At 42.7% G+C, this 15,455-nt stretch overlaps 3 protein-coding genes across 3 annotated transcripts; 2 read left to right on the top strand and 1 right to left on the bottom strand.

Annotated features, from left to right (window-relative positions):
- The first annotated feature begins 2,903 nt into the window (after positions 1–2,903).
- Positions 2,904–5,705, top strand: snrpf (small nuclear ribonucleoprotein polypeptide F). The gene is made up of 4 exons (XM_046379691.1): positions 2,904–3,061; positions 4,022–4,147; positions 4,997–5,061; positions 5,434–5,705. Exons 1-4 carry the CDS (start codon positions 3,059–3,061, stop codon positions 5,498–5,500), a joined length of 261 nt encoding a protein of 86 aa, XP_046235647.1. The 5' UTR covers positions 2,904–3,058; the 3' UTR covers positions 5,501–5,705.
- A 485-nt stretch (positions 5,706–6,190) lies between these two features.
- amdhd1 (amidohydrolase domain containing 1) lies at positions 6,191–10,987 on the top strand. Its single transcript, XM_046378812.1, has 9 exons — positions 6,191–6,442; positions 7,200–7,306; positions 7,393–7,457; positions 7,539–7,816; positions 7,901–8,126; positions 8,741–8,865; positions 8,941–9,034; positions 9,131–9,291; positions 10,421–10,987. Exons 1-9 carry the CDS (start codon positions 6,306–6,308, stop codon positions 10,524–10,526), a joined length of 1,299 nt encoding a protein of 432 aa, XP_046234768.1. The 5' UTR covers positions 6,191–6,305; the 3' UTR covers positions 10,527–10,987.
- LOC124053554 (tetraspanin-9) lies at positions 10,827–14,850 on the bottom strand. Its single transcript, XM_046378813.1, has 9 exons — positions 14,631–14,850; positions 13,525–13,571; positions 13,342–13,423; positions 13,003–13,194; positions 12,737–12,811; positions 12,546–12,647; positions 12,289–12,420; positions 11,807–11,890; positions 10,827–11,725 (listed from the first exon to the last, which is right to left on the bottom strand). The coding sequence occupies exons 3-9, from the start codon at positions 13,402–13,404 to the stop codon at positions 11,654–11,656; spliced, it is 720 nt and encodes a 239-aa protein (XP_046234769.1). The 5' UTR covers positions 13,405–13,423; positions 13,525–13,571; positions 14,631–14,850; the 3' UTR covers positions 10,827–11,653.
- Between the last annotated feature and the right edge of the window lie 605 nt (positions 14,851–15,455).

Here is a 15,455-nt window from a genome sequence, read left to right as displayed (position 1 = left end):
GGGCTGGTGTGACTGCAGGAACAGTCAGCAGAAACGGGAATCAATCATTCACTTCACAAAAAGTTGTGTAATTCACCAAGTATTTCACTGCCGGCATCTCACATTTCTGTTGGTTTCTTGTGAACGTCCTCCAAATTGCATCAGTTAGGTTGTGGCAACTTCACAGAGTCGAAAATTGATCAAGAAACTGTGACTGTCTGGATCACAGATAGTGAGAGAGGCAGAGAGGAAGCTTCAGAGACAAGACACATATCTAGAGCATAAAGCAGAAATTTTGAGGGAATTCAGTTCCTCCACTTCATCACCAATCAAGTACTTTCCATCCCTATCATATCAATAAAAGGGTCTCTGACATGAGCGAACCCCCTGCACAGACCACGTGGAGTCCGATGAAAGACTGACATGGGACATGAACGAGTGCTCATATCCACATTTCTGACTAATTGGCTTCGGATGGAGACTGTGCACACACAATGTGATGCAGGATGATCCGCTGACGCACTTCGAATTACGCCGACTGGTTGCTTGGCTGAACCCCGACTGCGGCCTTTGTTGACAACATTGTTGGTGTCCATCCATACAAAACCAGTGAAATATGCAGGCCAGTGAACTTCAAGCTTTTTAATTCCACTTCTGCTTTCCACTCAACAATGGCCGCCTCGTGGCCCATAAAAAGAACCAGGATGAGATTTATTCGGCTAAAAATCAAACTCCTGAGAAAAAAACACCATCACTTAGATTCTGGTAGTGACAAACTTCAGCTTGTGTCCCAGCCGGCTTGAGACCACAAGCTGCAGTGTGCCCCCCTGTGACCAGTGAAGGTACAAAAAGACATTTTTGTTGTTGGGAGCTGATGGTGGAAAACTGCTCTTTCTGCTCAGGGCTCATTTTTGGTCAAGCTCCACTGAACACAGCATGGCTTTGGCTTCTCTGTCTGCTGTGTAATCGGACCATGACCTGCTTTCTGTGCATCTGACCCGTGTCCAAAAAGCACTGAGCCAAATGAAACTATCTCACCTGTTCACTTTGTTCTGTCTGCCCCGGTTCAGTTTTGGGTCCTTGTGTGGAAGAAAATGAAGATCATCTCTTCCTCAGATGTTAAAACTCTTTTAAACAGCCTGTTTTAGGTGTTTATGAGCTGAGGTAACTGCCTGCTAACTGTCGCTTCACATAGCAAACAGACTCGACAAGTTGTGTCCTGATGGTAGCGGCCACAGGATCACTGAAGTTACAAATCACCCTGAGGAGGACATGAAAGTTTTTAGATAGTTTTGAGATCGCGGAGTCAGGATCACAGCTGTGGAACAGCCTTTGGACCAGCATCCCCTTCCCTTGCTGCTAGCGTGGCTTAAAACCCTTACACTTGTCAAACAGTGGACTTTTGCACACAGTCGGGGACGTTTTTGAATCCCATGCTTTGCACGTCCTGCAGTTCATCCACTCCACAGGCCCCTTCAGTGTTAAGTTAGCAGCACCAGGCAGCTCTCAGCTGTGCACAAACTTCAAAGGAGTATTTGGCATCGGACTGGAATGATCCGACTGGCCTCCCCAACAAAGCAGTATCTTCCTCCTGTGATACCGAACATTGAACATTTTGTTGTCTCTTTGTGGTCATTTTGCATCTCTCTTTGGTGGGTTTGTACCTTTTATATTTATTTTACATGTCTTTTAGACCATTTTTAGTCTCTTTGGGTTAATTCTGAGTCTCACTGAGGCAATTTGGTGTGCCCGGTTGTTTAATTTGAACCCAGCGACAAATAATGTTAACAGTCACTTCAAATAATGGTTCTCATTCTAACATGTTGCCTATCTAACCTTCTGACTCTGGTAAGGGGGTCACCAGGGGGATCAGGTTCAAGGAGGGGCCAGCGCCACCTCGGGCCACCTCTCTGGCCCTGGCCCTGCCTCCGCTCCCAACAAACACCCATGCACACATTGTTATCGTGCCATATCTAGCACGGTGACTGACTGATGGATTGGTTAATTACACAGAGGGCAGCTCAAAAGGAGAGGGAAGAAAAATAGGCTAAATGATGTAACGGCATGGGTATTTCAAACATGCAAAGAAAGCTCCAGTGCAATTTCAGAGGAATTTTCTGACGGAACCCGGCCCCTTACTGTAGGAAATCAGATGTTAGTTTTATTCAAAGTATCAAGTTTGAACTTGTCACATGCTTTAGTAACAGTTGAACGCTTCAGTGCAGAAAAATGAGTGAATTCTTCAGACTCTTTGTGCCTGAAGAGAAATAGCTAGAGAGCCAGCGCGACCCAGATATGACAGTCATTCCACTTCTTGCTCCTAAACAGGTCAGAGTTTTCAATTACTGATTATTTTGTGGCAAGGCTCATATTAAAGTGGGATGTTCTATAAAGCAGGTATTGCATAAACAGTATAGGTCAAATCAGTGTGGATATATTTCAGAAGAAAAATTTTTTTATATAATTTGCTCTGGACTTAGATTTACTGTAATGATTTCACAAGTAAAAAAATACAAAAAGGGATAATACATATAAAGTTTTACATGACTTTAAGTTGTTAAACCTATACATAAAATGATTTGTCAGTTAATCAGGTTGTTAATTCAGTAGTAAGTATCAGTTATCAGTATCAGTAAGTATTAGTTCAGTATTTTCTTATTCATTACACAAATTAAGTTAGTTTAGTTTTACTTTTATCCTTTTCAAATTCAAACACCATCACTGATTTGGTGTTTACTTGAGTTTATAATGAAAGTAAAAAAAAATAAATTAACACCAACAATGACGCATAGATCAAACCTCGCAGAGTATTCAGAGTACATCGTTCTGCCAGTCATAAAGCTGGTTTAACGTAACGTTTTCTGCACTGAGCACTTTGCTGTACCCGGTGCCTGTCGTTGCAGTGTAAACCTCACACCGTTAGGCGGCAGTGTGTCAAAACATGACGGCTCCTTCCAGGTCAAAGTGCTGCACTTCCTGTTCGGCGGTAAAGCGTGTTCTGGTTTGCGAACTGCAAACGTTATTGTACAAAATAGTCGTATAATTTACTAATTCCCAGACCGCATTAAAAAGAGCAGATATGGTGAGTATGTCTTACAAGTGTTTATTTTCAACTCATAAGATGGTTTATGGTGTTGTTTTCGTCATCGCCGCACAAATATAGAAGTCTTTTTGCTAGTTAGCATTAGCTGCATTAGCTTCCCATTCATGATTTAATGGAACTGAATGAATGAACCCAAAGCAGTTTCGATCGCACGCATTGTTATGTGTAATATATATCTGACAGCAGTTAAGCAAACATTAATATGGCGGATGTAATTTACTCTCATCTATAGTTGGAATTGTGCACATTGTTCTGCCTTTTGTTTGCGCTTGGCCCGATTTATGTGGAGAGAAAGTCACGCCAAAATCCATTCGTGAAATACTGTAGTTGAGTTAGCACGTTTATCCCCAAATCTTACGTTTTATAACGTCATCCACTTAAACCCCTGTTTTTATATCTCTCCGAAGAAGTTGTTTGTTTGGGTTGTACGCACGTAGCATCGCTGACCTGCTGTTTGCTCAATACTGAACAGCTTCTATCCACAAAATAGTTGTATAATTTCTCAAAGAATTTAGACTTTTTACGTTGTAAAACCTAAAAGGGTTTAACAACTTAAAAAGTCTACACAAAGCTCTGTGTTGTGATTGGGCAGCGTATACACCCAACCACAACACAGAGCAGCAACTTATGAAAATATTAACTAAAAATTGCTTTGCTTAGCTACCTTTGCCTTATTTACAGCCATGCATCAATACTCTCCCTAGAAAACTCTATTACATTTAAACAACTAACTGGTAAAGCATTTTGTGCCTAATCTACTGTTATAACATCAAATATCAGAAAAGATCAATAAAAATGTTTAATTCCTACTGCAATAAGTAATAACCTGGATAACGTTAGTGAATACGGTCACAATATGTATGTTTGGATATCTAACATTGTGAAGGCTTAATACAGCAAAGTGACAGTAATAACCTCCCTCTTCTTTTTTCTCCATAGAGTTTACCTCTGAACCCAAAGCCATTCCTGAACGGCCTGACAGGCAAGCCAGTGATGGTGAAACTGAAGTGGGGAATGGAGTACAAAGGCTACCTGGTGTCAGTGGACGGGTACATGAATATGCAGGTGCGAACAATTTACTGTATTGTACGCTTTGTTCCGGCACACATGAATTTATCAACTCTTACGTGGGTAACATCTGTATATTAACTAACTATATATATTATAAAAGTCTTAGTCAAGTTATTTTTGGATGTTGTGGCATTGTTGATCCACTAGCAAATCAAATGTATTTGTCAAGCAGTTTGCATTTATGTTAATTTCATATTTTTGTAACTTGTTATTTATGCTCTTCTTTGATGACTTTGAATTGTTCACACCTTTAAAAGTGTGTCAGGTTTAGGGTCAGAAATGTAATGTTAATAATCATGTTCTCATTAGTTTTCCTGAATCATCTGAAATGTAGAATTGGCATGTTTTTGTCGCCATGGGATAAACCTTTTCTATCTACAGAGGTGGTGGGTCCTGTTTCATGTTTTATACTTCCTCCACCATAGAGCAGTTTTAGATGAGGTCTGCTGCAGTCTGAGCTGCAACCTCAGCGTTAGATGCTTCTAAAACCTACAGACTGATCCTTTAAAGGATGATGCTCCTATTTCCATCTCAAATAGTCGCAGGCTTTATCGACAGTTGTCTGCTAAAACTTGTCCCGCCATGTGAAGCTAAATGAAGACCTGTGCTTTACTTTACATTTGTCCTGAGTGTAATTAATATTGGTCTCTGCACACTCAACCCACAGAAGAAGGATCATTTAAAGAATCCTTCATCTTATCCTTTCATCATTTCCCAAAGTTGTACCTCTTGGATCAGAGCTAACAAGTATCCACTGTCGTATATGTGGGACATCAAACTGCAAATAAATAAACTTACGGGGTAATTTCTTGACCTTTTTTTATTTATATGTTTCCCTGACAGCTGGCAAACACAGAAGAGTATGTGGATGGAGCATTGGCGGGTCATCTTGGTGAAGTGCTCATCAGGTATGTGGTGAACTTAAAAGTATTTTTCCATCTTTATTCCATAACTCGTTCAGTAGAGACTTCTTTATTTGATTGTACAAGTTAACAGCTAATTTTAAGAGACTTTACAAGGAAAACGTAGCATGATAAAATCTGGCTGTGAAAGCAGAGGACGGTTTTTGGCTAAACAATGCAGAGAAAGTGGTTTTGTGGTTTTAAGATTCATAACTACCTCAACTAACCTGTGTTAATAATTGACGTGTTATTTTTCAAAGCTCTCAGTGGTGGAAGCAGAGCAGCAATATGTGACCAACCTGCTGGGATTCTTTTTCCCCTGCAGTCAGTGTGACGTGTGTGTGTGCGCATGCTAACAGGTGTGTTTCTTACCCACAGGTGCAATAACGTTTTGTACATCAGAGGTGTAGAGGAAGAGGAAGAAGATGGAGAAATGAGGGAGTGATGTTGATGAAGAGGACCCCGCCTGTTCTGTCTAAGTGCGATTGTAGTTGAGTTGATGTGTGTTTGTGTTTTCACCATGTGAAACAAATGAACGTTTGGGGCGTTTTTTTCTTTCTTTTCTTTTTTTTTTTTTACTGTATGTGAGGCCAATTTTGTGTTGTAACTTTTGTGATAGAAACACAATAAATCATTATACCCTTTCTTAACCTGATTGTTGTGGTTTTGCACGTCACGTCGAACAAAAGCTTACCTGTTTGTAAATCAGAGGGAGACTCACTAGTTAAATCAAAGGTGCTCTGTTAGCTGTTGGCTTGTCGGTGTCAAAATAATACAGCAGTAGATACAGTCAAGATTTTAACCTGACTATTAATTTAACTACATTAGTTTGTGCCTTGATTTCCCACTCATTTTACCTTTAAATATACTCGATCCAGATCTCGCGAGAGTGTGTTGCTGAGGCTGAAAGTTTTAAGAATCAAAATTTTCACCTGATTTTTTTTTTTTGTCTTAAAATTGCCATTCTAATGTCCTAAAGTGTGTCGCTTGTGGGGGAAAAAGGTCCAATATTTAAATGTGTGCGTATGGGACATAAAAATTGTCCACCATCTGCTCACGTTCACTCCCGCTGCAGCGCGCCGGAAGTGACCCGTCTCTGGTTAAACCAAACGTCTCTGATGCCTGTAGCACAAGCCCCGCCCCTCTTTTTGCACTTTAAACTGTTCCCCTGCACAAATATTTGCCTTGTTTCCAAACTAGCTGAAAATCAGTCAGTCAGAACTAAGCGTCTCTGCTTCGGCTGAATCAAGATGTCCAGTAACTACAGACTGCTGGTGAAAAACGCCAAACACGTGGTTCTGATCTGCGACAAAGGAGAGAAGTACCTGACCAAACATGGGATGCAAAATCTTTGTGTGGTTGAAAACGGGAGCGTGGTAATAGGAAGGTAAGTCCTGAACACCTCATGATCAGGTTTAGAATTAGATCGAATTTAGATTAGATTGCCTCACACCTGGCCAAATGAACACCTGTGCACCTTTGTTAAATTTTGCACGAGTTGAGATGAAATGTAACACACGGCATTAGCTCTCAGGTGGCCGCCCTTCAGACTTGCATACTGAATATCAACAGAGCTGTTGATCTGCAGGTTATGTTTCTCTGAAACTTCTCTGAAACAGAACCTGCATTGAAAGGAATCTATATAATAAAGACTCATGTAAAATAATGTGAAATGGCGCCCCCTACCGTCTGCACTTATTCATTACACACCAGGAAACAAAATTACGGGATAGATGAAACTTGAAGCAACTTTGCTATTTTATTAACATCACTTTGTTTCTTTAATAAAGTGGGGTAAAAATGTCCAAAATGTATCAGTCGGTTATTTACCATTGGCTGGTTTTACTTTTACTCATATGTTTTAAATATTTGGCAGTGGTGGAAAAAGTGTTCAGTTACGTAAGGTAGTGAAAGTACTAATACTACACTGTGAAAATACTGTATTTTACAGCTAATTCAAGAGGGGATTTTAATAGTTTATTTAGTTTATACTCAGCATTCACTGGATGGGAAAGACATGAAAAACTGTACATCGCACAGCTTCTGCACGGTGGCCGTTTTAACATCTCAGGCTCAACTGTTGTGAGTCCAAGGTCCAGTTCCACATGAATGTTGATGTTAAACTAACACATTTCTTCATGCAGCGATGGGCTGATTAAAGCTGTGGGGCCTGCTGAACTCATCAGAGCTCACTATTCAGAAGCGTTCTTTGATAAAGTGATCGATGCTACAGGAATGTGTGTCCTGCCTGGTGAGTATCAGCTATCCTCATTTTTCTCTCAGCAGAGGCTGACATCAGATCAGTGACAAGCATTTCAAAACATCTTCTTGTTTCAGGGCTGGTTGACGCCCACACCCATCCAGTCTGGGCTGGAGACAGGGTGCATGAATTTGCAATGAAGGTAAATATGTTTTTGCCATTATTTGACTTTAGGTCGTCAACTTTGGCTGAAAGTTAAATGAAATGCTTGTTACTCTTGCAGCTGGCAGGTGCCACTTACATGGAGGTGCACCGGGCCGGTGGAGGGATCCACTTCACGGTGGAGCACACTCGAGCTGCCGGGCCCTCAGAGCTGCTGGCCTCCCTCAGCAGCAGGCTGGTCCGGATGCAGCGAGCGGGCACCACCCTGGTGGAGTGTAAGAGCGGATACGGCCTGGAGCTGCAGACTGAGCTCAAGATGCTGGAGGTGATCGAGGAAGCCAGACGCACTCTGCCCATCAACATCTCCTCCACCTACTGTGGAGCCCACGCAGTGCCCAAGTATGGACTGTCCACAATATGATCTCATTTTCAAATCGCATCCCGGAAATTAATCCTCACTGTGCTTTACTGTGTGTTATTCAGAGGGAAGACGGTTGCAGAAGCCACAGAGGACATCCTGCAGGTTCAGCTGCCCAGACTGAAAGAACAGATGTCTGCTGGGACCCTCAGAGTCGACAACATCGACGTGTTCTGTGAGCAGGGAGTGTTTGACCTCAGCTCCACTCGCTCCATCCTGCAGGCCGGTAAAGACATTGGCCTCAACATCAACTTCCACGGAGATGAGCTTCATCCCATGAACGCCGCTCAGGTATCACGTGTTTGGGCCTCAGAGGGACTGAGCTGAAAACCAGCCACCTTTGACGTGCTGAGTTCAACATTTTGTCTTTCATTTTTCACATTTTACCTTAAATCCAAGTGGAACATTATTACCTTGAAACTGTAGCCTACTCCACCAAAAATGCAGTGGAAACACTTTTCTGGTGCCTACATTACCCACACTGCCAGTGGGCTTCCTGCAGTTCAGTCAGAGATTTTGATGTGTTATTCCAGTAGCCTTTAATGTAAACGCTGGCACAGAAGGATGGCAAGTATCTATTATTTTTATTATTAGTTCATCTGCTGATTATTTAGTCAAATAATTTAGTGGTTCCTTACACTGTTAAGGGTAAAAAAACAGGGAAAAATTAATTGGCTATTCTCCAGATCCCAAGTTTTAAACAACTTGTTTTGTTTCACCAACAGTCCAAAACTCAGATATTCACATTTGAAACGTTGGTATTTTGCTTGATAAATTACTCATCAAATATTACAACTGATGATTTCTGTCTATAAACTGATGAGTTAATTGACTAATTGTTTTAACAATGAATTGAAAGAATTTCTACTCATACTCTTGTTAACCTGAATGTATGCGTGTGTCAGATGGGTGCAGAGCTCGGGGCTTTAGCCATCAGTCACCTGGAGGAGGTCACAGACGAGGGGATCGTTGCCATGGCAAGAGGAAAAACCGCTGCCGTCCTGCTGCCAACTACAGCTTATATCCTCCGGTACTTTCACAGTAACACACACAAATACTCACACACCCTCCTCATAGCTGTCTGATAGTCTGTGTGTGTGTTCAGGCTGCCCCAGCCTCGGGCCAGAGACATGCTGGACGCCGGTGTGATTGTTGCCCTCGGCAGCGACTTCAACCCCAACGCCTACTGCTGCTCCATGGTGAGTACGACAGGAGGAGAAGGTGCGACGAGTCCCAAGTGAAAAGCACGACGGTTGCAACTCATCCCGTGTCCCTGTCCTACCCGCCTTCCTCAGCCAATAGTCATGCACCTGGCCTGCGTCAACATGAGGATGTCCATGCCGGAGGCTTTGGCTGCGGCCACCATCAACGCAGCCTACGCCCTCGGACGCTCGGACACACACGGCTCCCTGGAGGTCAACAAACATGGAGACCTGCTGATCCTGAACACCACGCGGTAAACCTTCTGTCCTCTAGTGTTTGTGGGTCTATAGCATCTTATTTATATTATGAGATGAGCATACATACCTTTGTGCCTTAAAGTCACCTACAAGCATCAAGAAAGGGTAGGGATGATGTAACAGTCAGTCAACAGAAAAGCAAATATCAGTAACTTGTTACCCGGGTACTGTATTTACACAAAATCTAAGGCGTTTGTACATAACTTGAGTATTACCATGTTACTCTGTACACTTTATACTCAACTACATGTATTTGACAGTTTTAGTTACTTTTCAGATCAAAAATGTTCATCTTTATATAAAAAATGCATGTGTTATCAAAAATTTGTTGTTGTAGGACCTCTTTAACCAAAGACAGTAATTAGGTGCTACATTAGTGTAGTAGTAATAATAATCCAATAATATAATGCATGACAAGTTCATTCTCACTGGGGTTATTAGTTGAACGTTTGCTGCTGATGGCAGAATTCAAGGTTGAATGTGCTGCAGTTCACTAAGCATCCAGTAGGGGGGGGGGGGGCTGAAAATAACCCAAAACTCAAGGGTAGCGTGAGTGAGAACCACTGAGAGCACAGTTCACATCAGTTCAGGTGAATTAAATCTAATCAATCAGGAGAACAGCAGTGAGATAACCGAGCCTGATCCATGAAGAGCAATGTGTGTAAGACAGTGTGTGTGATTTACTTCTACAGACGTGCCACACAGATCTGTTTTCAAGTTAATCACGGCAACAAAAGTCATCAAGAGACAAGTCAATTTAGTTTTGACTTCGTGCTGCTGCTACAGTGGGTGCTGAACCGCAGCTTTACCGAGTTTTTAACTGTTATTTTACCATGCAGGTTAAATAAGAACTCATTTTCAGAGATAGCAAAGTCAGAGAATGATACACGATTTATGGGATGTCCTGCTGACTGCACTGACCTTAGCATAAAGTCTAACTGAATTAAAAGTTTAACTATGAATAGGACAGGATTATCGGTGGACATAGCAAAAACGTGAGCTTATTTAGAATGTTTTGTACAAACAGGTGCGACACCTTCAGAATTCAGTTGAAACTGCATGATTTGCACGTTTAAATTAAATATTTGTGTCTAAAACACACCCTCTCCTTATGTGCTACTGCAGATGGGAGCATCTGATCTACCAGCTGGGAGGACATCAGGAGCTGATCCGCTATGTCGTCATTAAAGGCAACGTCGTCTTTGATAATGAGAAAACCATGGACTTATAACCAGAAAATAACTCCCGTCTGACTGATTCAGATCAGAGTTCCAGTATTTAGACTAAGCTGAGCTGCTGAGGCCCATCAATTAAAAAATATCTAATCTGATTATCACCTCAGAGAACAGGTAAGATATTTCACACCTCAAGTGATCAAACAGTTTAATGACTGACATGACCTCTTGTTAACGTGTGAACTGACCTGGCGCTCACCCTGCGTTCATCTGTGTAATCAAAGATCTGCTGTTTGGCCGTGTGGTGAAAGCAGATGTCAGAACTACAGAGCAAAGATTTCAGGAGCAAACAGAAGAACGTTTGTGAAGAGTGCTTTTATTGAACATGTTACTACACGCTTGTTTTGTCTAAACGCATCCATACGTTATATTTTTCCACAGGCATGGCTTTAAAGGGATATTTCAACTTTTTTTTTATTTTGAAGCAAGGTTGTAGGAGGGTACTTAGCAGCAGGAGTAAAATGCATTTCAGCCACCTGAAAATGATCAATACACAATATTTAGAATATTTTCACCACTTTATCTTCTGGCAGCCCTTTGCACTGGGAACTAAAGCTCTCTTCAAAGCCACCAGACTTAGACTTCATGTTACTGAAGACTCTAGACGAAAACAACACTTTACTTGAGCCAGAACATGGAAGTTGCTGGACGTCAGTTTGTTTGTTTTATTGTGAGACAGCGAGGTAAAGTGGTGAAAATATTCTAAATACTGCATACACTTACCTGACACTGAACGTTTTCCGTTGGCTGAAATGTGTTTTACTGCTGACTACTTTAAAAGTCATACAACCCCACTTCAAAAAACTCTAACTATCCCTTTAAGCAAACTATTCTCCCCAACTCTCTCTCCTCAGTCCTGACTGTCGGCGACCGATCCTCATCACAAATATTTCACACGAACACAGAACATTATAATGTGATTTTTAAAAGGCTAACTATAATAAAAACTAGTTCAAATGCTATTCACAACAATAAATGGGTGGACAGATGAACGTGAGCTAAAAGGCTGCAGTGGCACACAGTAACTGCTTCAGGGTTTACGATAAACAAGATGTGAGGGATCTGAGCAGAATGTGATATATTTTATGTACCCATTATTAACAGTAAGACCTCGTCGACCCCCTCAGGCTTCGTACTTCTTCCCCGCTCGGTGGATCTGTTGGTAAAGCGTCATAGAGAAAGCCATACCGAGGAGCTGGCGAGACAAACCACAAAACATGTTAAAACTAAACAAACCTGTGCCGTTTGGAGAAGTGCCACGTAACGAGCTGCTGACCTGTATGACCAACACACACATGGCGATGGTTCCCAGAAGGTGTTTGTTGTCATCCAGCCACTCCTCTACCTTCTTGTAACAACCCTGAAAAAAAAAAGTACACGCAGGCGAGTGAGTGCATTTCCCCAAAAATGCCAAAATACCTACTTAAAATAAAAATCAGAATCAGAAAAACTTTGATTGCCAGGTAGGTCCCACCTACGAGGAATTTGTTTTGGCATCTGGTGCAGCAGACATACACAAGAAAAGAGAATAAAATAACGATAAATAGTGAAATGCAAAAGGTCCGTATACATAGCATACATGTACATCTGTATATACAAGGGGATGTGCCTGGTCATGGTGGAGGTATACACTGGTAGATGGCCGCACGTTTCTATAAAGGCAAAACGTGCAAGGGGAGAGTGTGTGTGTGTGTGTGTGTGTGAGGGGCTGGGGGGTGTCAGTGGTTGATTCTATGTCCACACAAAACACACACTGACCTGCGTCCAGAAGGCATTGGATGCGTTGCGTCCACAGCCCTGGTAAAACTGCTGGCAGCAGCGGTCAGGAACCGTGTTGTCATGCAGGGCGGCGTACCAGTCATTGTGGTTCGTCACGCCACAGCATCGCCACTGGTGCGCAGGCAGGAGAGGAAGGAAGCGGTTAAACCAAAAAGACAGAAGTAACTTAGAGCTGAGGTTTAGGCTGGATTCAAACACTTGAATGAGAAATTAACATTTAAAATGCACTAACACACCTCCCCCTGTATGGTGTTCCACGCATCCCTCAGCCCGGCGTTGTTGTCCGTGCTGTACAGCACCAGGCCTTCTTTCAGGTCCCGTCTGGCATTTTCGCTCACCTGGGCAAATAAGAGGTGAAGTGGTGGATCATGGGATATGTAGGCACACTAACCTGCAGCAGGAGAAGATCTTCAATGCACAGCATTACCTTATCGGTGTAGACGAAGAACAGGATGAGGAGGATAAGTTCGGCCAGGAGGATGATCAACAGGACGATGAAAAACTGAAGGAATATAAATAAATACTCTCTAAATATAAACTCAATAAATATTTAAAAAAATATAACAGTAAGTTGCTGATTTTCACCAATGAGTTGCTCGAACATGTAAAATTTCAACACAGCCTGACCAAATAAGAATACACGCATACTGAAGCAACACCAGTGATGCATGATGGGTACTGTAGTACACTCACACTCAACAGCAGGCACTTGTTCTCCTTGATGGCACCCAGGCAACCCAGGAAGCCCGTCACCATGACGATGGTGCCGAGGGTGATGATGAGATTGGCGGCGGAGAGCGACGGGAAGGAGGGCGAAAGGGTGGCGAAGTTGCCCTGAGACACCGACAGCCACACGCCGACGCCCAACAATCCACACCCACCCAGCTGAAACACACACGCACGGAAAACTCAGACACTTCCTGCCGATTGAATGATAACACTTCAATCGGTTTTCTGGTGTTTGCCTACTGATTTATGATAAAACCTAAAGAACATTTTCTGACTCTGTGTGTGTGTGTTTGGAGGAATCACCCAGAAGAGCAGGTTGAAGAGGAAGAGCATGTATTTAACACAGCAGATGCAACCCCGAGCCATGGCTGTGAATGGACAGGCACTGCAAGAAATTGTTCAAACAGAAACAGTATTCAGGGTTTATTTCAGACGCGTACTGAGTCACGCTGAAACCACATCACAACAAGGAGGAGATAAACTCACCACTTAGGGAGGACACGCAGGAAAACAGAGACGCTCTAGTGAAGTACCTGCGACACAGAAATGTACACAAAGAGACGCCTTAAACGTCAACTGATGGATCAGCACACCTGCCAGGAGATTTCTCCACACTGTAAAACTACATATCTACATAGAGTTTGGTGTTTGTTCAGTCTACCACCAAATTCCTCAGCACCAAACTGGGAAGGGACGTGACTCACACATGTGGAGAAAACACTTCAAATACAAAGCTGAAGCTGCCACCCACAGCACAATCTAATTTAAGTTTCCCCCCAAATAAAGCTGGCACACGCAGAAGCAGGGCTGCAAACAGGCGAATTTTAGCAGGAATTCATCTGCTGGTTGTTGTGAAACGCCGATTAGTTGTTTGGTCTATAAATCGGTAAACATGTCACTTTAACACTTCAAAATCCAACTTTACAAAGATATAAAACAGAGAAAAAAAGGATAAAATTCTTCTCACGTTTGCGAGGCTGAGACCAGAAAAGATTTGATATTTTTGCTTGTGAATGATTCAAACAGTAAATCTGTCATCGAAACAGTCGGAGATTAAGTTTCTCTCAGCGGGACTAATCGTTTAATCGACTAAAGTCACATAAGTGTTGGAAAGTAGAGTTAAAAAATTAAACGTTTGCCTCTGAGATGCAGAATTGTGAAAGTACATAAAATGGAAATACTCAACTAAAGTACAACTACTTGAGTCAACGTATTTCCATGTTACCTGTTAAAGTTTTCATTATGTAGACGTAACAGTTGACGTATTTGTTAGTATCTAACTGATTACTTTAACTGTGTTGTTTTTAAATCATCCGACACTGCGGATTTTTTTCTTTCTTTCTTCTACCCCAAGTGACGTCACTGCCTGAACTTCGGTTTGCGGTTTTCCAAAAGTTTGCGTGAAAAACGACCAAATTTAGCTCGAGCGTCGCCAATTTCCCACTTTGGTGAGAACAAAACACGTTTGCATACAAACGATTAAACCGCATCCGACCGCCGCGGCTCAGGCCGTGATTGTTTTCATGTCCATGTCCTCGGCAGTGAGAGGAGGACTCACACGGACAGGAGAAAAAAGAGGGACCGTTTCCTACCGTCGGCTACGAACTGGAGCTCATGTTCCCGCTAACGCGTCGAGTTTCAGCCGCAGAAACTTTCACATGTCGACGCCTGCCGCTTTCCCTCACAGCATCGCCCGGTGCGAACACTTAAATCCGACGGCTGCAAACCGTGAAGTCGCTTGGTTAAGTTTCCTCGATGGCTGGAGAGGAGGAGGAGGAGGAGGAGGAGGATGGTTTCTTTGCAGAGGGCGGAGCGCACTGAGCACAGCCGAGTGGAGGCGTGCCTGTCCAGCCCAGGGACAGGGCGAACCAGCCGGGCGAAGACCCCGGCCTGGTCTGTCAATATGACCCTTAGACGCAGGCCGCCTGCAGTATTTGTCCTTACTGGATGAATCGCACGGATTTATGAAGACACACTGATCCGGTGCGTCCAAGCCAACCCGTCCAGCTCTTTTGTCCCCAGTGGCCAACTGCGGTACTACAGCACGCATTCCTTGGTACAGCCCGGACCACAGTTTCCATTGACCCTATTGGGGAGGCCAGCCATGGGGCCTGGGATCCTGGGGGCCACAATAGATCCCAGGTAGATGCCTCACTGAAGTAAAAGTGTTTCTTTGCAAGTAAAAGACGTGTGTTTAAACTGGGTCAGATAAAAATTAAGTATAATCAAGAAAATGTAGTTTTCAAGTAAGAGTACTTGTTCAGAAGAAAAATGTCCTCTTAACTGATTTATTTTATAATTATGAGATTTCTAGAACACAGTAAGCAGGACTTTACTGCTGCAGCTGAGGTGAAGCTATTTTTTTAAACTATGCTCTATTAAGGATTAAAGTGCTGATTGGTCGCTCAATAAAATGA

This window comes from Scatophagus argus, chromosome 22 (genome assembly GCF_020382885.2).
Source record: "Scatophagus argus isolate fScaArg1 chromosome 22, fScaArg1.pri, whole genome shotgun sequence".
Taxonomy (NCBI): Eukaryota; Metazoa; Chordata; class Actinopteri; family Scatophagidae; genus Scatophagus; species Scatophagus argus.
Note: the sequence above shows the minus strand (reverse complement) of the source record. Positions and strands in the feature narration are given on the sequence as shown.

Bases quoted from the DNA above. Each gene is read 5' to 3' on its own strand.
- snrpf (XM_046379691.1), top strand. The intron at 4,148-4,996 runs GTGCGAACAATT...TTTCCCTGACAG, and splicing joins ACGGGTACATGAATATGCAG to CTGGCAAACACAGAAGAGTA. The intron at 5,062-5,433 runs GTATGTGGTGAA...TCTTACCCACAG, and splicing joins CTTGGTGAAGTGCTCATCAG to GTGCAATAACGTTTTGTACA.
- amdhd1 (XM_046378812.1), top strand. From the start codon at position 6,306: ATGTCCAGTAACTACAGACTGCTGGTGAAAAACGCCAAACACGTGGTT. The intron at 8,866-8,940 runs GTACTTTCACAG...GTGTGTGTTCAG, and splicing joins ACTACAGCTTATATCCTCCG to GCTGCCCCAGCCTCGGGCCA. The intron at 9,035-9,130 runs GTGAGTACGACA...CGCCTTCCTCAG, and splicing joins ACGCCTACTGCTGCTCCATG to CCAATAGTCATGCACCTGGC.
- LOC124053554 (XM_046378813.1), bottom strand. From the start codon at position 13,404: ATGGCTCGGGGTTGCATCTGCTGTGTTAAATACATGCTCTTCCTCTTC. The intron at 11,891-12,288 runs GTCAGTGTGTGT...TTTTTTTTTCAG, and splicing joins CCAATGCCTTCTGGACGCAG to GGTTGTTACAAGAAGGTAGA. The intron at 11,726-11,806 runs GTCAGCAGCTCG...TTGTCTCGCCAG, and splicing joins TGTGTGTGTTGGTCATACAG to CTCCTCGGTATGGCTTTCTC.